The sequence below is a fragment of the Xiphophorus maculatus genome, chromosome 20 (assembly GCF_002775205.1).
Source record: "Xiphophorus maculatus strain JP 163 A chromosome 20, X_maculatus-5.0-male, whole genome shotgun sequence".
Lineage (NCBI taxonomy): Eukaryota > Metazoa > Chordata > Actinopteri > Cyprinodontiformes > Poeciliidae > Xiphophorus > Xiphophorus maculatus.
Window position 1 is genome coordinate 10,147,637 of NC_036462.1, and position 23,369 is coordinate 10,171,005.

Genomic DNA, 23,369 nt, shown 5'->3' on the forward strand with positions numbered 1-23,369 from the left:
TGAAAAAATATATTTGTTTAGTCTCTTTTCACTCTACTGCAGCACGAGTTGCAATGTCAGAATAGCTTTGTAATCTAGACAACTGCACTCACAGACAGCAGCAAGAATATTAAATGTCCCTTTTGAACTTTGGCAACATTGAGGGGCTGGCAGGAGGTGAGAGTTGTCAGCTGCCTGGTGGACAGACCCCATCACCCGACTATTGAAGAGTTTCTGCATTGCTGTCATTCCTGCTGGGGGTAGCTGATAGCAAGCACCACTGAAAGGTAAGACAGTGGCTCTCTGTTCTTTCTGCAGACAAGCCTGCTACATTTACAGTAAGTCTTGTCTTGATGTTGTTGACAATAACTCTGGTGTTGTTGTGTATATTTTATGTAGTTACCAAATCTCTGTTCACTTAACACATGGTTGAGCTGTAAGAGTAAAAAGTTGTGCATGTTTACTTCAACTAATTTCCAGCTTGTTGTATCTATGTGCTTGCTATGTCGGTCAGCTTAGCCTCTCTTAAAATGACTGAAATATTTGGACTGTTACTTAACACCACAGCACATATGTTTTATTTCAAGTGATGAAGTGATTTAAGCCATCCTACTCTCTTTGTTTGTCATTATTCACCTGTTCTGTCTTCAGATGGCAGGAGGGATCTTCTCCAATGTGGGCAACCTGTTTGAGGTGGACTGTGCTAACGTCCACCCCCTGGTGTGTCACTTGTGCCATGAGCAGTATAAGTCCCCATGTATACTGGACTGCTACCATATCTTTTGCGCCCGCTGCCTACGAGGTCGGACCAATGACTGCCGCCTCAGCTGCCCCCTCTGTGGGTAAGAGATGAAACTTTGCAGTTGGTCGTGCTCTGTTTAGACTATGAGGCTTGCACTGCATACTGGATCCACAACGTGACATATGATGGTAAACCACAAATCCTTAAATAAAGTGAAAACATTGAGTCCAAGGTCAAGAAGAGATGTTTTTGGTAGTATATAGACACATTTATTTGGCATTACAACCTCTGACAAGTTGCATTAGACCTTAAATCAATAGGTTCGTACCTATTGATGCCTGAATCAATAAGTTCATACCTATTGATTTAAGGTATGAACAGTTGTCTAGTTTTACCTTCAGGCATAAAGAGCCTCCCAACAAATTATGTTATTATTTAGAGACTATTGTGACCTAAATCATGTCCAGGTTTGGGTAGGTCAGAGTGGCTGAAGCAGCTGCAGGGTCACCCCACTCTCTTATTTAGCTTTTGGCTCCAACACTGAAAGGGGCTAAAAGTTCCATTAAGCCTGGTCACATAGCTAACAAAGCATACTGGTATTTGGGAGCAGTGCCATCAGCTTGGGATAATCAAAAGCAGTCACATGATACCACAGCAACCTGTTTCATTCCTTGTATAGGGAGAAATTGTGGCACACAGTCACCTTCAGGTCAGTCATATCAGTTTTCTCTGATAGAAGCGATTGTCAATATTAGATCAGACTGGCAAGATTGTTTTATATTGAAAAACTGGAATCACAGTTCAAAATAGCAGATATAGATCTGAACAAAAACAATTTTAGTCTAAAAAAAATGTTACTTGTGAAAGTTCAACCACATCAAACTCTTATTCCAATAGCCTTTCTGGGGAAACTGTAGATGGATAGTTACACCTTTTTCCCCACGTATGTGATGTTATATTCCAGGACAACACATTTCATTGTGGTGGTTTTGTTGTTTGAGATGCTAATTGTTGAATTTTCACCTGTGTAGAATTAGTCAGCACAAGCCCAAGTAATATCAATAGAAGATATGTTATCCACAGAACATAGAAGTATCAGTATGTCAGGAACAACAACCCCACAGGCATCAAATCAGTGTGTGCTGTTTTTTGTTCTTAGAATACTGAATGCCAGCTTCTATTTTCATCTTTTTCCTGCCACAGCAGCTGCTCGCTCAAGAGCCATGTATTCTAGCAATTCACTTCTCTATTAGTGGAAGCCCAGTAATGAAAACGAGATAAAACATGTTCAGCAGTGTTGGGAACAATTGCACCAGTGTAACTGAATCAAAATGAAGCAGATTTTGGACTATTTCAATTTAATAAGAGTGGTTAATGTGGCGAAAAATAGATACATTAGCTGGTAAATCAAATTTTAACATGATGTTAGGTCCTTTGGTGCTTACTGGTCTTGCTTTAAACAAGGTTTTTGATTCACCAGTTTTTCAGATATAAGTATTTAATTACATTTTCAGTTAGAGCTGCATTATCTTAGAAAAACGTGACAAATATTGTGATATTGACTGCAATTATGCTTAATTTTTTTTAACTATTCTTTTCCATTATTGCCTCTATCACCTTCCTGAGTCACTCAGGTGGACATTGAACAGTTAAAGTCCCTCTGCCTGGCCAAAGACATTAGAAGTCGACCACAGTTTTAATAAAATGAGGCAACCAAATTTTACATCTAGTCATGCTTTGGTAATGGCAAACATTTCTATTGTGATGCAGTCTACACATCTTGTACAGCACTATTTTTATGCACAAATTCTTGCTCTGGAAAAAAGAGTTTGCTCTCTAGCAGCAAAAGTTTTTTTTTTTTTACTTCCATTATTTTTATATTTTACATTTATTAATGGCAGCAAGAAATTATAAGGTTAAGAAAACACTACCAGCTATTCCATAAACCTTCCCAAGTAACCCACACTTAAAGTATTTAAACATAAAAAGCCCATTCAGTGCATTGTACATGCTGGCTATCAGAAGCAAATATGTAAAGAAAATGAGCATTTAAATTTAATTCTAGATGTAAACCTTTATATTAACCATAATTGTCTGCCATACATGAACAGAGCCAGCATCACATCAATTTACGTAATGTTATTTAGATTAAGGCACACTCTGGGGTGCATAAAAAGATTAATTTGTCTCACAGTGTGAGGTCTTCTGAAAGCTAAATCTTCTTTGAATTCACAGTAAAACAGCGCCATCTTCTGGAATGCCACAGGAATGCACAGCTTTGAGTTGACATTTATCTTTATTAACCACAAGCATTTGTGTTTTTACAAATCAGATTTTCTTTATATGAACTGTTTAATTATTACACATTTCAACAACTTAGAATTGTTTAAGTTTAAGATAAGGCTTTTTGAAAGCAATAATTCACCCAGTTTTTAAAATAAAACATGAAAATGAGAGAAAATATGGATGCAATGTAACACTGGGTCTGTGCAGACATTTCCAATTATCAGTTTATTCCAGTATTTGAGTTCAGTTCAGTTTTCTTCTTGATAATTTTCAGTCTTCATGTCATTTAGGCCCAACTCTTCATTCTGATCGAATGTGCGAGTGTACTTCTCTACTGTCATCTCAGGGTCCGCCTCTGGAGCGTACACATTCTGCATGTAGCTGTTCCCAGCTGCATCGTCCAGGACGATGTGTACTTTCATTTCTCCTGCCAGGATCTTCTCTATCTTCTCCCCAAACTCCTTTAGCTTCTCCACCCGGTCAGTGGAGCTGCTGTCACCACAGATGAAGGGGTTTTTGGAGACAGTCAGGTCCTTAATGTCTTGCAGCAGCCCCTCCAGCGTGGTGAACTTCCCACCCAGAGCTGCCATTCCCAGTTCAAACTCCAGCTCCGGGATGAGGACAGAGCAGGTCTCTGACTTGAGCACGTCTCTGGTCATGTCTGAAGCGTCAGTGACGTGCAGTGTGATCCTGGTGCCAAGCGGCTCCGTAGCTCCACCGGATTTGACCTCGTTGGTCCGGTGGCCACAGCTGTCACAGTTGGTGGCCATGATGATGACCTCCTTGAAGTGGGGGATCTGGACCAGCTTCATATTGGTGGAGGCAGGCGCGTTGCACTCCGGGCAGTTTGTGGGGAACACCAGGACCTCTCCTCTCATAGCTTCCAGGTCGTTCCCTGAACGCTCCTCCACCTGGTCATCATCAGGCCGTATTCCCAGCTGCTGGTCCTGCTGGGCGGTCCTCTTGAACCGGGTCACTGTCAGAGCCTCGTCCTTTTGAGGCGCCAGAGGATTTTCCACAAAACTGTTCCCCGATGGATCCTCAATCACCAGCGTGAATTCGTGTTCAACATCTTTGAGCTTCTTCAGCTTTTGGATGAACTCGTCTATTTTCTCCGCCACCTGCGGTTCAGCAGCCCGTCTGGCAGGCTGGTCCTGCTCCAGCCCGGCTACTGCTCGGTCCAACAACCCCTCGATAGTAGAAAGCGAACCTTTCTGGGTAAAAGGAGGTATTTCGAAATCCAGCTCAGGGATCTTGGTGACCGCACAGTCCTCCTTCACAACCTCCCGGTTCAAGTCCTGCTTCGTTTTGACTTCGAGCGTGTAACAGACCCCCTGGTCCTGGATTCGGCCCGCAGACTGGATCTCTTTGTTGGACCAGCCGCAGTGAGCACAGCTGAAGGAGCTGACGATGATTTCTTTGAAGAAGGGGATTTTAGTGAGGAGCATGCGGGTCGTGCCGTTTTGGTAGCAGTTCATACACAAGCTCTCTATCTCGGTGGGCTGCCACTCCTCGTCGTCCGCACTAAGCTCCCTAAAAATGTTCCCACCGCGAACATTTTCCTCGGAAATAAGAGACATCTTAAACGCCGGATATAATCCTATCACAGTGAAAACTTACACGCTGTCATTTACTGGTAGAAGATTTCACTTGCCAGAACTTTCTAGATGACACACCGTTGAGAACACGCTTGATTGGTTTGACACAAACCGACTTCCGGATTGTCTTATTCGGTGAACATCTAATTTCGGAAGTCTCTGCTGCCCCCTCTAGTATTGTTTTGAAACTGCTCCACAATGAACAACTTCCTTTTTTAATATTTTGTAAAACTGACACAGCTTTGTAGATTTTCATCTTTATATGATTTTTTTATAGAGTATCCATTTTCTTTTCATTTATTTATTTTTCAAGTGGTTTCTTCATATCAAGGAGAATTTTCTTGCTTTCGTCATACAAAATGCACTCCCTAAATTATTGTTTTTAATATGACTTTTCAATTTCCAAATATATAAAAACCTCCCAAAATAAATAGCAAAAGATGAATATAATGTCTTACTTGTCTTGATGAACATTCATCCAATGAGAATTATTAGAAATTCTTACTCCAATGGTTTTGCATTCAAATTAACTGTGCTGTCAGAGAAAAACATCAAAAATAAATTCTTATACACTGAAAATGAATAATGTAAACAAATAACAACAACTTTCCAATGAATGACATTTTTTCTCTTAAGAGTTATAAGATGTATGACTATTTACTTTCTCTAGATACCACTCAATGATTAAAGGAAATAATGCCCTCCCACCAGAGGATCGTCTGCTGAAGTTCCTCGTGGACAACAATGCAGATGTTGAGGAGACGGTGCTTTGTGCCAACTGTGACCAAGAAAGTAACAAAAAGGTGCAGCATTTCATTTGCATCAGTTCATGAACATTAAGACAAAAGCCACGAACAATTAATTTGTAGTTTTGTTGTAATTCAAAAAGTATCACATTCTAAATTATTACAGAAAATCACCTAGTTCTTAGATATTTTATTTGTAACATTTAGTCATGTTCTCCTAATCAAATTTGAACTTTGATCTCTTAATATGAATAATTATTTGTCTGCATTTTTTGCCTTCTCATGTGTACACAGGACACAGGTCTGATGTACTACTGTAACACTTGCAGCCAGCCACTTTGTACCACCTGCCGAGAGCTGACACACAAGGCCAGAATGTTTTCCCACCACGAGATTGTGTCATTGGCCAAACGCACCAAAGCCAAACACAGAAAATGCTGTGAGTGCCACCTGTAATTTACTCCACAATAATTATAGACTAACAAGCCAGAGAGCTGTGCACCCTCCTGGGCTCTGGATAGATTTTCTGCTTCATGTTAACCATATTCTCGGGCAAAATGGTTGGTTATTTTTTAAAGTGGTCCCAAACTTGTTGTTTAAATGTGTTACAACAAATGTCTGTCAGTGTAAAAGTAAATTAAGAGTTTCATTCACGAATAACATTTTTATTCAGAGCCCTGCAGTTTCTTACAAATCTTGACTTTTGTCCACGCAGTAGTTAAAACAGATTTCTCTCTGCAGCTCTCCATGAGGAGCCCTACATCCTTTTCTCAACAGAGAATAAATCAATGCTTTGCATCAAATGTTTCAGAGACATGCAAGTGTGAGTAAATTCATATTATGATTGTTATCCTTTTGTTCCTCTGTTGTGAATTGGTGCAGACAGTTTTGCTTTGTTTTGAATTGACTACCTTTTTGCAGGGAGAGTCGAACTCACTGCATCGACATTGAAACAGCTTATGCTCAGGGTTGTGAGATGTTGGACCAAGCTGTGCTGGTGAGCAACTCATGTCTGTTCTTTTACAAATTTATGATGCAGACAGCAACATGTTGTGTTGTGAAATATTTTAACTTTTAACAGTTGTAATAAAATAATGTCTAGCCGGTGTGTTTTCTAATTTTCATTCATTTTGTTCTTCAATACAAGTGATTTTTATGAAGCTTAGATTGCCTTCATTAACTCACTAATTTCATTAGTTCACAGTGACCTTGTCTTTTAACTGCAGGTGGTGAAGGAGCTGCAGACCTCAACCGGAGAAGCAATCCATCTGCTGAGGGCAATGATCGGGGAAGTGCGTCTGAATGTGGAGGATGAAGAAAGTGCAATTTGTAGTCTGTTCAACAGTTTGCAGGTCTATTTCTTTATATTGTTCTTCCCTTTATTGTTCTCCTCTTTGTTTCCTGAAACTATCAATATAAACTCTATTTATGTATATATCCTGGTCAATTATATTAATGGTATCCTGGCATACATATTTGGGGGGATTTATGTGTTTATAGAAATCACAAAATATTTGTTTTAATATTGCGAAATCTGAAATCAGCTGAGTTCAGAGAAAGACCTAAATAAAAACGTATGACACAAAACTGTTTTGAAGCAGCTGAAGAACTTGGTTTTGTAAATAAAACCACAAAAGATTAAATTACATGATACATTGATAGAAATTATTGAGTAACTTTGGGAAAATTAATACCTTGAATAATTTTACTGTACATTTTGTCTTCTATTTAAGTATTTTAAAGGTTTATTTTAAAGTAACATGACTTGAGTACAGTTTCTAGCTATGCTACTCTGTCGCAGCCTTCGGTTCCAAAAAACAAAAATAAACTCCAATAAAGGCTGTGGGTGGTAACGGGTGGTTTGGGATTTGTACGCACTTGTACTGATTCATTTATTGTTAAAGTTGAAATCAAAAGTCTTGTAACTTAGTTGAAATAAAAAAAAATAGTCTCGATTTAATGTTCAACTGTTCCAGTGTTCAAGTGTTCAAATGTTCAAGTGGTCAAAAAATCATTTTCCAAAAGCCTCCCGTCCACACCAGACATTCACCAAACAATCCACCAAACAATCCACCCCGCGCCCAGCACCCGGTGTGTTCTTAATCGCTCAAATTGGTGGGCGGGTCTAACAATTAACAATGTAATCTAAATAATTCCAAATATAAAAATGAATTACAAATTTTGAATCTAAATTAACTTAAATATATTTCCACTACACAAAGAACAAAACAAAACTGGTAAAAATTATAAACTACAAAACTTTTACATAAATGGCCACGACACTACTCTCTTTTTAAAAACAATGTTTCTTTCACCATTGTTTTTTTAAGCTATGAAATTGAGTGAACATCCTCTTAAAATACACATCCTACTTAAACCTTCCTAACATAATAACTACATATGGCCTAAAGGTAATAAGAGGTAAAACTGCTCCCTCTTTTCAGATGTAAATCCTATTCCAGTTTTTTCTGTGGGCATAATAACCTGCACAGTGATTTCTCATCTTTCTTCAAAACACAAGATTCAAATATGCCATCATTTTAGTCATTTACAATTTCCATGTCCTCCATCTGGCTCCCTCTGGTTCCATTAGCGCTACTTGGCCACTGGATGTCTCTATTAATCTAAATGTTAGAAAACACAGCTTTTTTTTTAACAATCCAAGAGAGCAGGGAACTACACTGTACAATTTAAACAATTTTCTTTCACTATCTTGAGAATTTATTAGGTACTGCAGAGCTCAAGGCCATTTTCACATCATTGTGAGGATAATGGGGGATTTTTTTCTCTTCTCATTTGACAGGAAAGGCTAGCAGAGAGGAAAAAGACTCTGCTAAAAGCAGCTCAGAGGTAAAATAAATATCTGTAAAGATGAGCATTGTCTAGATATGTCTATTTTTTGCCACAATTGTGTATCATAGTTATTGTATTACTCTCAGGAGTTGAGTTGAGTTTATGCTTTTTATTGTTACACTTTGTTGTAATGACTTCAAAGATGATGAATAGCACCTTGTTTTTCCCAGAATAATCTGCTCCGCATCAAACACATTTTTCTGGATAATTTCCATGTTTAATAAGTGGAATGCTGAGTTAAAATCACTTCTGTAGAAATATGCTGTAATTTTAACAATGATATTTAGAACTTGTGTGAAGATAATAACTGAATGTGAAGCTACATGAAGAGCATTTTTACTTACAAAATGCAAAAGATTAATAAACCAACTATGTCAGGAAACCTGAGGCAGCCTGCAGGCATAATAGTCTGTTTGTGTTTCTTCATTTCAGACAATTTGGCAAAAATATCACTTACATTATGCCAGACAGTGTTAGGCATTACATTATGAAAACTTGCCTTCTAAACTGCAATAGAGACTCATTTAAAGTTTGAATGAATGTTCTTTAAAGTTTAAATCTGACTAATTCAGTAGGTTAGATTACTTTTTAAGATATAATTGGATTTATTACTCACACATACTGATATCAGGTGCTTTATGTATCCTGGCCATTCTTAAAAAACCTGCAAATTGTCATCTCTAATGAGTGAATCCAAAGCATAATCTTAAAAGTAACACCACCAGGAATTTGCTGTTTATGGAATTTGCTGTTTATTGTGGGTACGTGTTTGTGACTGAATCAAAACAGTTTTGAGATCCGGCAAAGTGCATCTCTGTCTAAATCCATCTTGTGCTCTCTCTATTGCCTGGAAACCATCCAGTGGTTTGTGTTCCCAGAAGGATGTTAAAGGCTATTTATGTCATGCTTTGTGTGTCTGCATAAGTGTGTTTGTTACAGGAGAAGACAGATAGATTAACTCCTGGAAATACTGAGTGTGTTGTTTGTGGTTGCACCTCCTGAGCTGAGTCCTCTGGGTACTGTGGCATGCACAAGTTTAAAGGTGTTGTCTTACATACTGGCGTGTGTGTGTGTGTGTGGTGTGTTTGCAGTCAGCATGAGGAGAAGGAGAAAGCATTAAAGGAGCAACTGTCTCACCTCACTGCTCTACTTCCAACACTTCAGGTGAGGACAAGATCACAACTTGATACCAGTGATGATGTCAAAATTTTACCACTATTGGAAAGACAACTCATTATTTACTTTGGATGGGGGATCAATACAGAAACATGACACAAATCAGAATTTAGTGAAAGTAAGCAAACCTTTGTTAGGCTGACTTTTAATAACTCAAACAGTTAATGACTCTGGAAACCAGAGCTAGATGTCCAAGGCCTTGAGTTATTATTTATGGAAATGTTATTTCTTTTTCAATGGCTCTTTATTTCTGTAGACTTTAATACTTTTTGTTTCTTCTTTTGATGTTTTTAGGTCCATCTGGTCACCTGCTCAGCTTTTCTCAGCTCAGCCAACAAATATGAGTTTCTGGATATGGGATATGTAAGTATAGTAATTAACAACTGAAGTGGTTATTATTGCACTTCGTCAGAACGATGCAAAATGTAAAAATGTAGCAACACACCAATACAAGTTATAATGAGCTATGTATAATTGTGTAAAATTTTAAAATTATACAGAAAACAGAGAAGTTCAAAACAACAGTGACTTGGAGAAATGGAGAACAGACTAATAAGAAAATGAGAAAAGACGAAAAGATAGATATAGTGCTTTGTTTTAATAAATGACCTTTGCTTTCTCAGCAAACAACTCTGAAAACAAAAATTGGCAAGAGAAAGGTTACTGTATTTGTTGGATTGAATTGGCTTTTAAATGGAGGCTGTCCATAACTCCTCATTGAGGTGAAGCAGGTCACTGAATCAAACCAGGATGTTCTTGCTTGCACAGCAACTCATGGAGAGGCTGAAGAGGATTGTGAAACTCCCTCATCGACTGCGGCCAGTGCAAAGCAGCAAAGTGAGTACAAGGCATTCATCTAGAGCTAAAATGCATTGAAAATGCTGGCACACTGACTTTTAAACAATTTGATATTTGTCTCCTTAACAATGCAGTTTGACCTTTTTTTTCTTTTTAGCTCAGCACCACTGAAATGCCAACCAACTAATATAAGGTGTAGATTCAATTAGAAATTTGTGTGTGCTAAATGTGTGTGCAAATTCAGTATAGATAATAAATTACAGCCAGAAGGGATAGTTGCACATCCTCAAAGATAATTTTCAAAGATGAAAGCATTTTGCAAAATGTAGATTGTGCAGGAAAATACTGACTGCTGAAATTCTCTGTCACGTGTCATGTGTGCGCACAGCCACAGTGCTAAAAAGAAACCAAAGACATTTTTTTAATAAACTGAGCAAAATTAAAACAGTGTGATGGTCCAGAAGTGTTTCTTTTTTTAGTTTCATACATTTTAAATGTAACCTATGTTTTTTTTAATCTGTCAAAGGGTTGCATTATTCCACACATTCTTAAAATCTAAGGCATTGCTTATTGATTGAAAATCACTTTGCTGGTGGAATTCCACCTTTCAGATGTTCTGAAAGTTATAAAGCTTTCAGAACAAAGATCAGGTTCATCAGGTCTGAACCTGGAGTTATGAAAATGAAAATGTTCAGCCATTTTCTCATTCAACTTTTATCTGTGTTTGACTATGAAACAAAGTCAACTGTGACTTTGTGCAAAAATAAAGCTTGCATCTGCTTGTAATTAGTGCAATCTGAGTTGTGAATCCAGTGCAAAAATAAAGCAAATGGTGCAAGCAAATTGAAAGAAAAAAAATTAAGGACATTGAACATTTCCATGAACAAAATATAGTCATTTTGTTCTGCCAAACTGAATTTCAAACTGTGAAAAACAATGTTTCCTATTACATTACGCAAAAAATATGTGCCCTGAGCTGTGAGGTATTGTTTTCTGTGAATAATAGACATTGTCTCTAAACTATAGAATTTTATAAAACCTTTCATGCTTCACACATTGCCCTACAATCGAAATACTGCGATTTTCTGTTATGTGTTAATTTTTGGCATTTCCCTGTTCTTTTGGAAGTATTTGTTGTGACTGACTAACTTATTTTGACTTTGTGCTTGTTTAGATCAATACTGAGTATAGGAGTGAGTTTGCTCGTTGTCTGGAGCCTCTGCTCCAGATAATATCCCGCCGTCCTCCTTCTGTTGCTGGTTCCACAAGTGTCGTAACAAGGTAATATCTTCTCCATTAAATCCTTTCGCAGTGTTTTCTTCTGCCAATTGTCTGCATAGCAGTTTGTGTCATTGGCATCCTTTAGTTTCTTTTGAGAAAGACAATAATCTGGGCAGAAAATTCACACATGTAAAGCTTCCAAGTTTTACAATCCCCAAATGGTTTGCAAGTGCAGATGCAGCGGAAAGGAGGCGCCATGCTGAATCCCGCTATGCCAGTTATTTTGTCTGCCTCTCTGTAAGCTTTGTACTCTGATATGTTTGCGTAATTCACCTTGTTAAATGGGGGGCATTGATTTGGAGAACATTCCCAAATTAGAAAGCTGTGGACTTGTTGTGACCAGACAACGTTCAGGTGGTGAATGGATGTATGGTTGCATGTATAGATCATGGACAGAGATTATTTAAAACATACTGATACTTTCCGGTTCAGATGTTCATTAAAAAAATTCTTGAAATCAAAAGTAGGTATAACTCGTTCCTTGTTTTTGTGCCCATCACAGACAAACACAAATGCTTTTTCCACATCAGTGTCTCTTAACTATTCACAGGTCCTTAAGCCTATCCTCTAATGCCAGCATACTGACAACGTTTCTTTCCAACATGTTTAACGCCCCGCAAGTGCAAGACCCAAACTTGACAGGGATTGGTGTCCGGCCGCCTGAGACTATTTTTATCATAATTTCACAGAACTGTCTAGGATTCAGCTGCAGGTTGGCACTCAGGAGCGGTTGCACTGTTGATGTCACAGCTTTAGCACAGGAAAGGTTTTAAATTGGCGTCACTGCTGTGAGGACATAGTCTGGGTGTGTGGGGGATGACTTGTGTGACAGTGAGAGGAGGATATGTTTTAAACAGGTCTGTCACTGCATTAGTTCCGGACAGGGAAACTGGAGGCACAGGAGCCTAATGGATTGGAGGTAAGTACTTGTTTATTTTATCACTTTTTGATTATTTGAACTAATGATGTGCATGACAAGCGACACATACACAAGCTTTAAACATCTCCTCAATACACATTTGGCAAGATAATAGTTAAAGAATGAAGTAGAGATTTGTTTGAGTTTGTTTTGAGGGCATAATCTCATCATAGATCAAATCTTTCATTTCCACTCACCACTTTTTTGATTAATTTGCAAATGCAATGAATAGATGATAGAATTGACAGATGAAAGGGGGAATGGATTTTCCTTAGTATGTGGCAGTTTAACTACTACACCACAGCCTTCTTCCTTCTCATAAATACTTTTTTGAAGGGTTTTGCCTCTGTCCTTTATGCATTTAAAATTCATATCTTAAAGCATCTTCCCCACAGACAGCAATGCTTGATGCAAACCAGGCAGGGGTTGATGATGGAAAGCCTGCTTGCTGACTGTATTTTTGTCATAACTTCCCTCTAAAGATCAGGGAAGTGCTGCAAGCTGGTACATTTTTGTAACTGATGCTGCTTTACTGCTGTTATAATTTTCATCTGTAATAAAACCCGGATCCTCTGTGGATATTAAATATAAAACAGAAGCACTTACGTCCAGCTACTGCAGATTCACGCTTCTTTCAACGTTAATAGTCACTGTGAAAGTGTTGAAGCCAGACCTGAATTTGTCATTCTTATAGCTGTAAGTTGTTTGGAATCTGGGTGATATTGACTTTTTATTACCAAATTGAAATATTGCAAACTTGTTTATGAAAATGAGAAGTCAATTTTGCTTGCATTTTGATTGTCTGCTACACATAAATGTTTAGAAGATTGTGAGGAAATGGCCAGCAAGTCAGCTGACATGGAGCCCAAGAAAACTACAAAGTTTTCACGTCAGATCTTACAATCTGTATAGCCGCCTGTGTACTCTGGTCTCTGTGTTTCTAGTGAAATCAGTAGTGATACTGCATAGTTAGCACCAGGTAGCTGTTAAGTTTGTTTTAGTTTTGTTGTACTTTAATATACATTTTTACCCTCCATTTTGACTGTATGATTTTTTTTTTTTTAGAATTGTAGATTCATTGTTTTTTTGAAGAGTGTACTTGGATTCTCAAAATCTTATATTATATCAGTGGCCTAACATCACAATCTTACAAATATTAGTATAACTAGTATTCATCGCAATTCCTGAGACATCCCACTGTTACCTTTCAACCTAACGTATAAGCTCCCTATCGAGACAAGACTGAAAATGTAAAAATGTAACAAAGCTTTGTGACTTATTGACTGAACAAGATGATGTGATGTTGCTTCACTGATGTCGACAGAATGAGAGAGGCTTGATATCATAGATCAAATTGCACTTGTATTTAAATAAGAGGCGCTCGGATGCACATTACAGGACCAAAGTAAATGTTTAAATGAGAAGCGAGGGCCTGTACTGGGTGTTATGTGCTCTCTGCAGGCTCCAGTCCCCTCTCTCGTTACCCTGCCACTCTCCTTCTCTCAGTGAGATGCCGGTGGGCTCGGGGTTTGGGCGAAAGCCGACATCTCACAGGAATATTTGCACTAAGGTTCTCCTGGCTGAGGGCAGGGAAACCCCCTTCACTGAGCACTGCCGCAACTACGAGAACTCCTACCGGGTGAGTGAAGAGGGTGAACTAAAATCTCAAAAGAAAATTTACTAAAGCTGGCTTAATAAAATGTCCTGCTTCAGGACCTGGTCAATTTACACCAAGATTCAACCATGAATTCTGCTCTAATCCCCAAAATCTTGCAAGAGAATATCCATCTATCAGTTTACAGCTCTAAGCTGTAGTAAGTTTGGCTTGTGCAGCAGAACAGTGATCGGAAGCACACCAGCCAATTGTGTGTTTCTGATTTCTTATTCTTAGATAAAAGTAACCTTTAGAAGATTCATTCTCAGTTTGTTTTCCAGAAGCTAATTCTGTATTTGAAACAAGAAATTTAAGCATAATGTTCACTATCGAGACAATGTTGTCAGCCGTGTTGTCAAAGACTTGTGTCACAAGCAGAGAGAAAAATGTTTTGATTGTGACAGCTGTTATTGTGGTCTGAGAACTCTTGTATAATAAATGTTTTTTGGAAAATTCAACACTGCATTTCATTTCAAAAATACTTTAGTTATCTTAAAAGGAAGCTAAATTTACACAATAATCAAAAATGCTGACTTTTAAAAAAATCTGGGATCAAATGAGAGTCAGCAACTTTAATTCTTTAAGATTTACCTTAAACTTTTGAAACAGTAACAAAGTTTTCATATTCAGATGCACCAAAGCAGAAAGCTTTACATTCATCATGTTAAGGGAATGTTTTGTACCTGTGTCTGTGTGTGTCTGTGTTTCTAGACTCTGCAGACAGAGATTCAGAATCTGAAGGACCAGGTTCAGGAGATGCACAGAGACTTGACCAAGCACCATTCCATCATCAACACAGATAAAATGGGAGAGATCTTGGACAGATCCCTGAATATTGACAATCAGATTGCTGCTGAGTATTCCACTGTGGAAACCATGAGAGTTATGTTTGAAGAGGTGAGTGCGGAAAGACCGGCGCTTTAATGGAGTTTGAACTTTGTGCTTATGGCATTGACATTTCAAAAATGTTAAATGCACACACTTTGCTGAATTCCTGTTATTATCCCTGAAATAATATGTAATGATTTTTTATTTTAATATTAAATTAAATTGTAAGGGAACCCACGCAACAGAAACATGATAAAGATCCCCATTTGCACGGGCTCTATACACAGAATAATGAAACTGAAAAAACTTATATTGTCAGAACTCATGTTTCTATAAAAAAAGTTTTGTTAAATAAATTGTTTAAATTGGTAATAAAATCTTTTAAAGTACCAGATTCCAGGCATGGTCAAGGCAGAAAGTTCTAGATTATTACTACAAAGTTGTGTAAATTATTTCTATTTATAATATAAACAGTAGAACGTTTGTTTGACTTTAATGTGTTTCTGTCCTTCACATTAAATTTGCCAACCATGCCAGTTGTTTCCATTACACAATGAATCCATTAACGTAAATTTGTTCTTTTCTTCACAGATCTGGGATGAAACTTTGCAGATGGTGAATAACGAGCAGGAGATCTATGAAGGTTTTTGTCCAGCAGTGACAACACAAATTCACATTTGTCCCTAATTACTTCTCTTTCTTTTGTTGTGTAAAACCTGCCTTAATTCTTCTCTGAACTGTAGCTCAGCTATATGACCTGATGCAGCTGAAACAGGAGAACTCTTACTTAACCACTATCGCCAGACAGATCAGCCCTTACATCTTGTCCATCGCTAAAGTCAAAGAGAGGCTCGAGCCCAGGTGCAGTAAAGGTTGTTACTATGCTCATTATGTCACAATGACTGGATGTTTTTTTACCAACATTTATTTTGTTAGAAAAAAAAGTAGATAAATAATGTAAGTTAGCTACTTTATATATTTATTTGTTCTCTAATTTTTGCATTGCACATGCAAGTGTCTGCTTCTGGTTTATAGTAAATCCAACAAATTATGTTTATTTCTGCATGTTGCATTGATTTAAGGTTTTAACAGTCTTAGTCTATTTTACAGTGAGGTGTAGAATAAATGATCTGTTGTTCTAATGGCTATGTATAAATGTATTGATTTATTTTTAGGTTTCAGGAGCCTAAGGAGCATCTTGATGATCGCACCGAAACGATGCTGAAAATCTATGAGGACAGCACAGTCCCAAAGGACAGTCAAGACAGGTTCTGACCTAAACTTGTTGGAGATGTAGTTTTTCAATTTGCAGATAAAATTTGTAGAGACAAAAATTGTTCTACTTTGTAAAGTGATTTCTTTCAAATTAAAAGATAAAGTAGATATATTGAAAGAAAAGTTAGCCATTTTTTGGGGTTCTTTGAACCAGTTATTTGGACTGGGCTTGTTTTAATTTTATATTTGGTATTTAGCTTTTAAATGATTGTTTAAAGTATGGATTATTGAGAATATTGTACATGTTGGGATTTTAAGTAATTATTTATAATATGGTTTTTTTTTTGTCAGCGACAAGCAGAGTTATGTCACAGATCAAGACAGAAACAAGAACAGCCGCAACCTGATGCTGGAGCCAGCAGAGATTTCTGTGAAGAGCAGTCGAGCCGGCAGGCAGCGGGGTCCTGTGGAGACGTCCAGTAAAAATGACATTCCTTCGTAAACACCATGTCATTTCTTTTCTGACCCGGGTCCCTTCTCCAGTGGAACAGCATGCCTTAATTCAGCCATAACAAGCCCAGGATGGTATATGATGTCCTCGCCTGCTGACATATAGAGCAGTACATGACATTTTCTCTGCAGCAAGCTGTCAACAGCTCCAAGGTGAGCTCTTGGATTGACGCTAACTGGATATACGTGAAGGCCGGAAACTCAGTTGTTTGAATCCAATGTTGACAATCTTCTTTGTTCATCGAGAGCAAAGATAACAGCACTGCAGAAAATTACTTTATATAGTGTAATGAACCACCTTATTAAAGGAGAGAGAGATAGACTAAATTCTGACCTCTCAGGATTATGTTTTCATGTTGTATTTCTAAAATGTTAACAATGTGAAAAGTACAGTTGTATGGGTTTGCTTTTTGCACAATGTATTCATTGCATAAGTCACTTTTATGATGGGTTGTTGTGATAAATCACGTATGACAGGCAAGTTTAGTTTCCTCAAAAGACTGTTGGAAAACCTGTGACTGCACATTATTGCAAATGAAAATGTATGTTGATTGTGGCATATTTGAGGGCATATTAGAGACGTCATTTGAATCATGCTCTGCGTCCTTTAAAATAAAGCAACGTGTTGACACTTTTTGGCATGCAGTTGCTATATGGAAAAGTTTAATAGTGCGACTGGAAACGTTACACATAGATAGAACAAGTTTTATTTTTTTTCCCCACATCATTTTTACCTTCTATCATCCTGCTGATCAAGTTATCACAATATTCTGTGTGAAATCTATTTGATCTCCCTCTCACGTGTTTCACACGTCTCGGTGTTTGATGATTCATCAGCAGTCTTAAATAAAATGTAGCCCCATTTCACTGTGCATGTTTTAGATTTCTGCCTGCTCAACACAAATGGATTCAAATGATGCATCTTTAAAAAGCTACTGCAGAACTAGCACTGTTTTCAAACTCACACGTCAAACACTATATTTTGCAGTATACTATATAGTGAGCTCTCTTTTTGTTCCAGTGTCTAAAATCTCAACTTTGATATCTTACCAACTTTATAGTGTGCCAGAAAATTGCTATATAGTTCAGCAATTGTTTTGTACAGTAACTTTTGATCCATTAATCAATTGTTTTCCACAGATAATCGCAACAAATCTAGGAGGGAACCCCAGACATCTATCTCCCCAATGACATCATCACCCAGCCCGTTCGGGGTGATCCCAGGGCGTTCCTAAACTATAGACCCTCCAGATTGCCAGTTCTAATTTGGTTCCTTGTCAAATGACATCTTTGCCAATTTGATCCTGATTTCAGCCCTGTATATTGCCATATAGTCATAAACAAACATACCCATAAACAAACAAACATGCTAAAATCATTTAAACGTTTTTGTAAATTAAGGAGATAAATAATAAATTGACCAAATTTCTTATCTCCATTCTAATTTCCGGAAACAGTATTTTCCCACGTTGTTCCATATATATATATATAGCAGCATTTGCACTGCTAATAGATCTGCAACTTAGCATAAAACAGTAATTCAAGGTGAAATTTCTCCACAGCTGCCAGGGGCACAGAAAGCTAGGGTGGCCCCTATTCTCAGTGCAGGTACGTATGGATAATAATGAGGAAGTAGACTGATGGCCTCAGCAAACAGAAGGAGAAGGCTATTTACATTGCACAGCCAGCGTAAAAGTGGGTTTGTTCACTTCCCTGGAAATATTGGGGTCACACTGGCCTTAAGGAACAGCAGTGCTCTGCAGAGGAGTCAGAGGTGCAGATTCATTAAAAATACATTTGTGACAGCGGAGTAACAAATGGCTGTGCTTGTGCTCTGGTCCTTTACTCCCTCCCCACGGTCATTCATCATGTGCACTCATCGAACTACCAGCCTCATGTTGGCGGTTCATTATTCTCCCCTTCTCCAAGTCTCTCCTTCCTCACCCACTGTGTGCAGGGGTGGAAACAAAAACCATGAAAGCTGTTTCACTCCTCAGAAAGATTTATTTTGAAAAGCATTCGCAGTGCATGGCTCTCAGTTCTGTAACAGAATTCTCTTTGAAAAACAGGTTGTGGAAGAGACACTGCCCAGCTATTATGATGAGAAAGAAAAAAAAAAGCAAACGTAGTGGAGAATAATAAGAATATGAGGGGGAAATAAAAGTTTAATGAGCTGCATGCAAAAAATGGGTCACTGAAAGCATAAAAGTAAAGCTCTGAAATGAATACAATTAAAATAAATAAAGCAAATGAAGAAAAAACTGCAACTGTTATATAATTATAATGGCAATATAAATATGGTGAATACAGAACTCTAATTACTCTTACGTTTTTTTGGCTGGTGATAGATGTATTTTTTAGATCTTTTTATATTTCATCAGTTAAATGAATCTTTTATGTACTATAAAATAATAAGATCCATTCCAGAAAGGATTGTTCTGGGTTCTGAATCACATTTATTAAACCTGTGTTTAGTGATTTGTGGGTTGTTTAAAAAAGGCAGTGAATTCAGTGGTAACAGCTCACAGTACAAATAGTATGATGTCTTTAAAAATCAGTTTGCAAAATTGTTAAATTAAGAGAAAACATCCAGTTCCCTACTGGTGTAATAAAACTGTTTTCTCAGCAGACGCTTGTTTTCCTGCATGGGGCCAGGTAACTTCCTATTGGCTCTTTTTCTCAGCCCAAAATTAAAAAGCGAGGCCAATACATTAATGAGTTGTTGCTACATTTTCAAAGAGCAATTTCTTTTTTGTGTGTTAAAATACAATCACTGGCCAATTCATTAAGCACACCTTACTAGCATCTGGTTGGATCCTCTTTTCCCAACTGCCTAAAATCTTTGCGATTTAAATTCAACAAGCTGTTGGAAACATTTCTCAGAGATTTTTGTCCATGATAGTGTCACAATTGAAGCTGCTGTTTTTGCTACATGTCCATCACATCCAACGGGGACTCTGAAATGAGTGTGGAAACCAATGCAGCACAATAAACTCACTGTTGTGTTCAAGAAACTAGTTTGAGATGCTCCAATGGTTCATCTTATTCAAGTTTGTGCATTTTTTTTACAAGAATTAAAAGCTAACTTTTGTCAGAAGTAAAATAAATAGGATGTTATGAAGCAGCTGGTTGAATTTACCGATACACATCTAAATGTTAAATGTTACAGGTTTTAAACAGTTAAATTCGTCATGGGATGACACCAGGGTCTTCATATTCAAGTTATACAAATGCATGTTTTGTGTTGAGAACATGTAACTATTCAGAATAACTAATACCCCACTATTTTATATTTTAAAGCTGTCTTCTCTCTGCCTCAACTAAAAAAGAAAAGCTTTGATAGACTAGATGTCTGTTTCTTTTTGTTTACTTTATTTCTTCTTGTTTGCTAACAAATAAAACCTATCTGTTCCTTCCAAATAGAGGGAGAGCTATTGACCTCCCTCTTTCCTGGAAATTGAAGACTAAAGAGTTAGTTTGAATCACTTTTGATGCCATTGTTGCTGATGGCAGATGACCAAGGGTTTGGTGTGAAAAAGGTCAAGGGTTGGATGTGTCCTCTTTGGGAAATCAAGATGTTTGAGGCATAAAAATGTAATCATCAAATCAATTTCACATGTGAACATTTTTCCCCCATCTTTGTGAGTTCTAAGCATAACTGCTTCTTGTGATAAACCATGCAACCGAAGAAGGTGCGACTTTGCCACTCTCTAGATCAAAATCTTATAATCTGCCCAAAATATTCTGCTTTCTTTGACCTTAAAACAATTTACAAACATTTAAAAAGAAAAATGACAGCCATGTTGTATAAATCCTGGAGCTGCTCTTAGTGTCGCATTTTCACAATAATCATTTCTGGCTACACTTTCAAATATTTCCAAAAATCTTTTGTCATATTTGGATTCATGAGGCGCATTAATTTATTTATAATATTTAAATATGCAGCAGTATCTTGGGAGCTTCATGCTTTACTTTTTCTTTTTTTTTTTTTACCAAGCTTTTGTTTTTTTAGAACCAAAAACAGCAGCAGATAAGACTGCTGACGGGACAATGGGGGCCATAAATTGTGAATTAGACTGAGATCCTGATTGTTGTTCTGATCAGTTTGAAAATAATAGAGCAGAAGAATATGACAAGCAACTTGGGAAAAACTGTCTATAAGGTGAACAATTATTTACTATTATTTTAAAGTGTCACAGTCAAGCCACTTGGTTCATATATGGTGGATTTTCTTTGCCAACACCAAAAATATAATGAAATTTAGGCATAAATAAAAATGACATTAAGAGACACACTTATGAATATGTGTGTCCTAGTTGTGTGTAGAAAGTTGGCACACCTGAAGCCAATTCCATCATTCTCTCAACCCTCTCCAGAGATCATCATCACTAATGCAATAACAAAGCTGACAAATTGAGTTCCTATTGCTGCACTGAGTGAAAGTGTCCTTGACTCAGAGGAATCACAGGTGTGAGCCTGAGGAGGTGTCAGAGCTGTGCACATATGCATGCATGCTCAGGAGAGGCAGCCCAGCAGCTCCTTATTAATCAACAGCTTGTTGAGCTGCTGCTTGTACCTTCACTTCCCCCACGTTCCCTCACTGCTCCTGTCCACCTTCAACCCCCGCCTTCTCTCTTCAGCGCTGCTTCAGAGCCACGGCATCGATCGTTGCACAAACGAGTCATTAACATTGGCTGCCTATTAATTACACAATAGAGAAGAGAGGAACTCAAATGGCCTCCTGCATTGTAGTTGTTTCAAAAGAAAGATAGTAATAATTGCTTTACAGGTAATTGTAATCGTGGAACTCAGCTTCTGATAGCATCAGATTAAACATCCAGTAAAAGCTGTTCCATCTACTGTTATATTTATTGATGCTTGTAGAATATTCTGACTATGATGGGAATATTAGTTACATCTCCATAAAATAAATAATGAAAAATGTATGTTTTCCAATAAGCCAGTTTCACCTCACCTGATTCAAACCATAAAACATATGAACTACAGTGAAGAGGTACATAATGGATACCAGAGTCAATTTTAGATGAAGACTGAAGGCTGTTATTAAAGCAGCTAAGCTAAACGAGACTAAACTCCTTTTTTCCTTTACCACATTTTTGACATTTGAGGACATTTTGTAGCTTTACTCTTATGCAGGTGAGTTAGAAAGTGTAAAACACAAGGAGAGCAAAGCGCACATTTGTTACTTATTGAGCTTTTGAGGACTGGCACTCAATACCTTGTCCTCCATTCAAGCTTTCCCAAGAGGCCTACAATGCAGAGCAATTTACAAACAGGTGACAATATTCTTACCTATAAACCCAGAGAGTTTCTAAACCTAATGCAGAAAATCAAGAAGAAAAATCTTTAGGGTAGCGTTACAGTCGACGGACACTGAATCTTGTAATCCATTGAGGAATTCTTACTTTTTTTTTTTAGAGGTGTGATGAATGTGAAGTTACATCATTGGTCAAATTTTCACATTCAAATTCTGTGAACAATAAATTCATGCTTCTTATAATTCCCTTCAGTATCACAATTATTTCTATGCCAGCTGTGTGAGCTTCAGAATAGCTTTGAAAAGAAAATGACTTCAGAGTGAAGGTGTTCTAGTTCTCGTAGGAGACACAAAAGAGTGTGAAAAGCATTTACCACAACAAAAACACACCGATAAATGTGCTGTCTGGCAGTATAAATAAAAAGGCAAACAACAAAAAGGTTTCTGAGAGCAGTAGGGTGAGAGGAAACAGAAATGCGACAAAGGAAAAAAAAAATGAGTCAAGCATTTGCCAAGACGTAACTCGCTTCAGTCAGAAAATGCCAACTGTGACTAAACTCCAAACCGAGATCTAAATCACAGCAGCTGAAAATTCATTTGAAACAATACATATCATACTTTGTTATTTATCTTTTAAATGAAAACGGCTAAATTGTTTTATTTTGAGAAATCAAAATAAACTAACAAAAACAATATGATCAATATTAAGCAAAATATTCTGTCAGAGCACAGATACAGATAAAAAACAATCATGGTGCAATAAATTAACATTGTGTTACAAAACAAAATGTTAAAGAATCCAGCAGGTACATTTTGTTCAGATTGCTCTGTAAATTGCAGACTAAACATTGCCGTGTTGTAAAATGCACTAGTGCCTTAAAGATTTCTTCTGTTTTTCTCTCATAGCATCACTTGAATATTATATAATTCCATTTAAGAAAATAGTATCCAAATAAACGTGGTTCAAATTGTATAAAAACCTGAAGTAGGCCTAAAGATTTCAAACAATATTGCTGACATCCATCTGTCTGGTAATAAAACCACTTTTAAGGTTTCACGAAGCAAACCACATCAAAAGCAATGATCTACAAATTGAGAAAACAGGAACAGTGTTGAGCTTTTCCCTCATGACTGCTCTACTAAAGTTACTCCAAGGGTTCATCAGTTACTCACTGATGCAGCATAAAAATAACCAAGAATGTGCTGCAGTCATCTGCCTCAGTTGAGGTCATTGCCTATCATTACATGACTTTATTTCACATAATGTTTCATGATTGAAAACATGTAGAGGTGACAGGTAAAACAGAAGAAATTGTCAACATTTTTTCACAGCACTGCATGGGGTAAAAACTGCATATAGAAGTAAACAAGTGAGTTAAATATTTGTGTGCTTAAATATGGTTGAAATGTTGTGATAAAATGTATGTTCACACATACTGCAGTTACTGTATACAAATATGTTAAAAAGGTTTGACCCGGTTTAGCTGAGGACTGACAGTTTCACAC

At 37.4% G+C, this 23,369-nt stretch overlaps 2 protein-coding genes across 4 annotated transcripts; one reads left to right on the forward strand and one right to left on the reverse strand.

Annotated features, from left to right (window-relative positions):
* The first annotated feature begins 165 nt into the window (after nucleotides 1–165).
* rnf207 (ring finger protein 207) lies at nucleotides 166–17,449 on the forward strand. Of its 3 annotated transcripts, none has more exons than XM_023325277.1 (19): nucleotides 166–266; nucleotides 631–821; nucleotides 5,276–5,408; nucleotides 5,646–5,790; nucleotides 6,093–6,174; nucleotides 6,273–6,348; nucleotides 6,578–6,703; nucleotides 8,155–8,201; nucleotides 9,296–9,368; nucleotides 9,675–9,743; nucleotides 10,149–10,217; nucleotides 11,353–11,459; nucleotides 12,334–12,378; nucleotides 13,840–14,017; nucleotides 14,744–14,929; nucleotides 15,452–15,503; nucleotides 15,604–15,721; nucleotides 16,036–16,128; nucleotides 16,427–17,449. In XM_023325277.1, the coding sequence occupies exons 2-19, from the start codon at nucleotides 631–633 to the stop codon at nucleotides 16,575–16,577; spliced, it is 1,941 nt and encodes a 646-aa protein (XP_023181045.1). In that variant the 5' UTR covers nucleotides 166–266; the 3' UTR covers nucleotides 16,578–17,449. The 3 variants fall into 3 exon arrangements, with proteins under 3 accessions (XP_023181045.1, XP_023181044.1, XP_005814099.2); XM_023325276.1 differs by lacking the exon at nucleotides 166–266 and adding an exon at nucleotides 275–317; XM_005814042.2 differs by lacking the exons at nucleotides 166–266; nucleotides 12,334–12,378 and adding an exon at nucleotides 275–317.
* Nucleotides 3,003–4,751, reverse strand: zpr1 (ZPR1 zinc finger). The gene has a single exon (XM_005814040.3). The coding sequence runs from the start codon at nucleotides 4,585–4,587 to the stop codon at nucleotides 3,256–3,258; it is 1,332 nt and encodes a 443-aa protein (XP_005814097.2). The 5' UTR covers nucleotides 4,588–4,751; the 3' UTR covers nucleotides 3,003–3,255.
* Nucleotides 17,450–23,369: the final 5,920 nt, after the last annotated feature.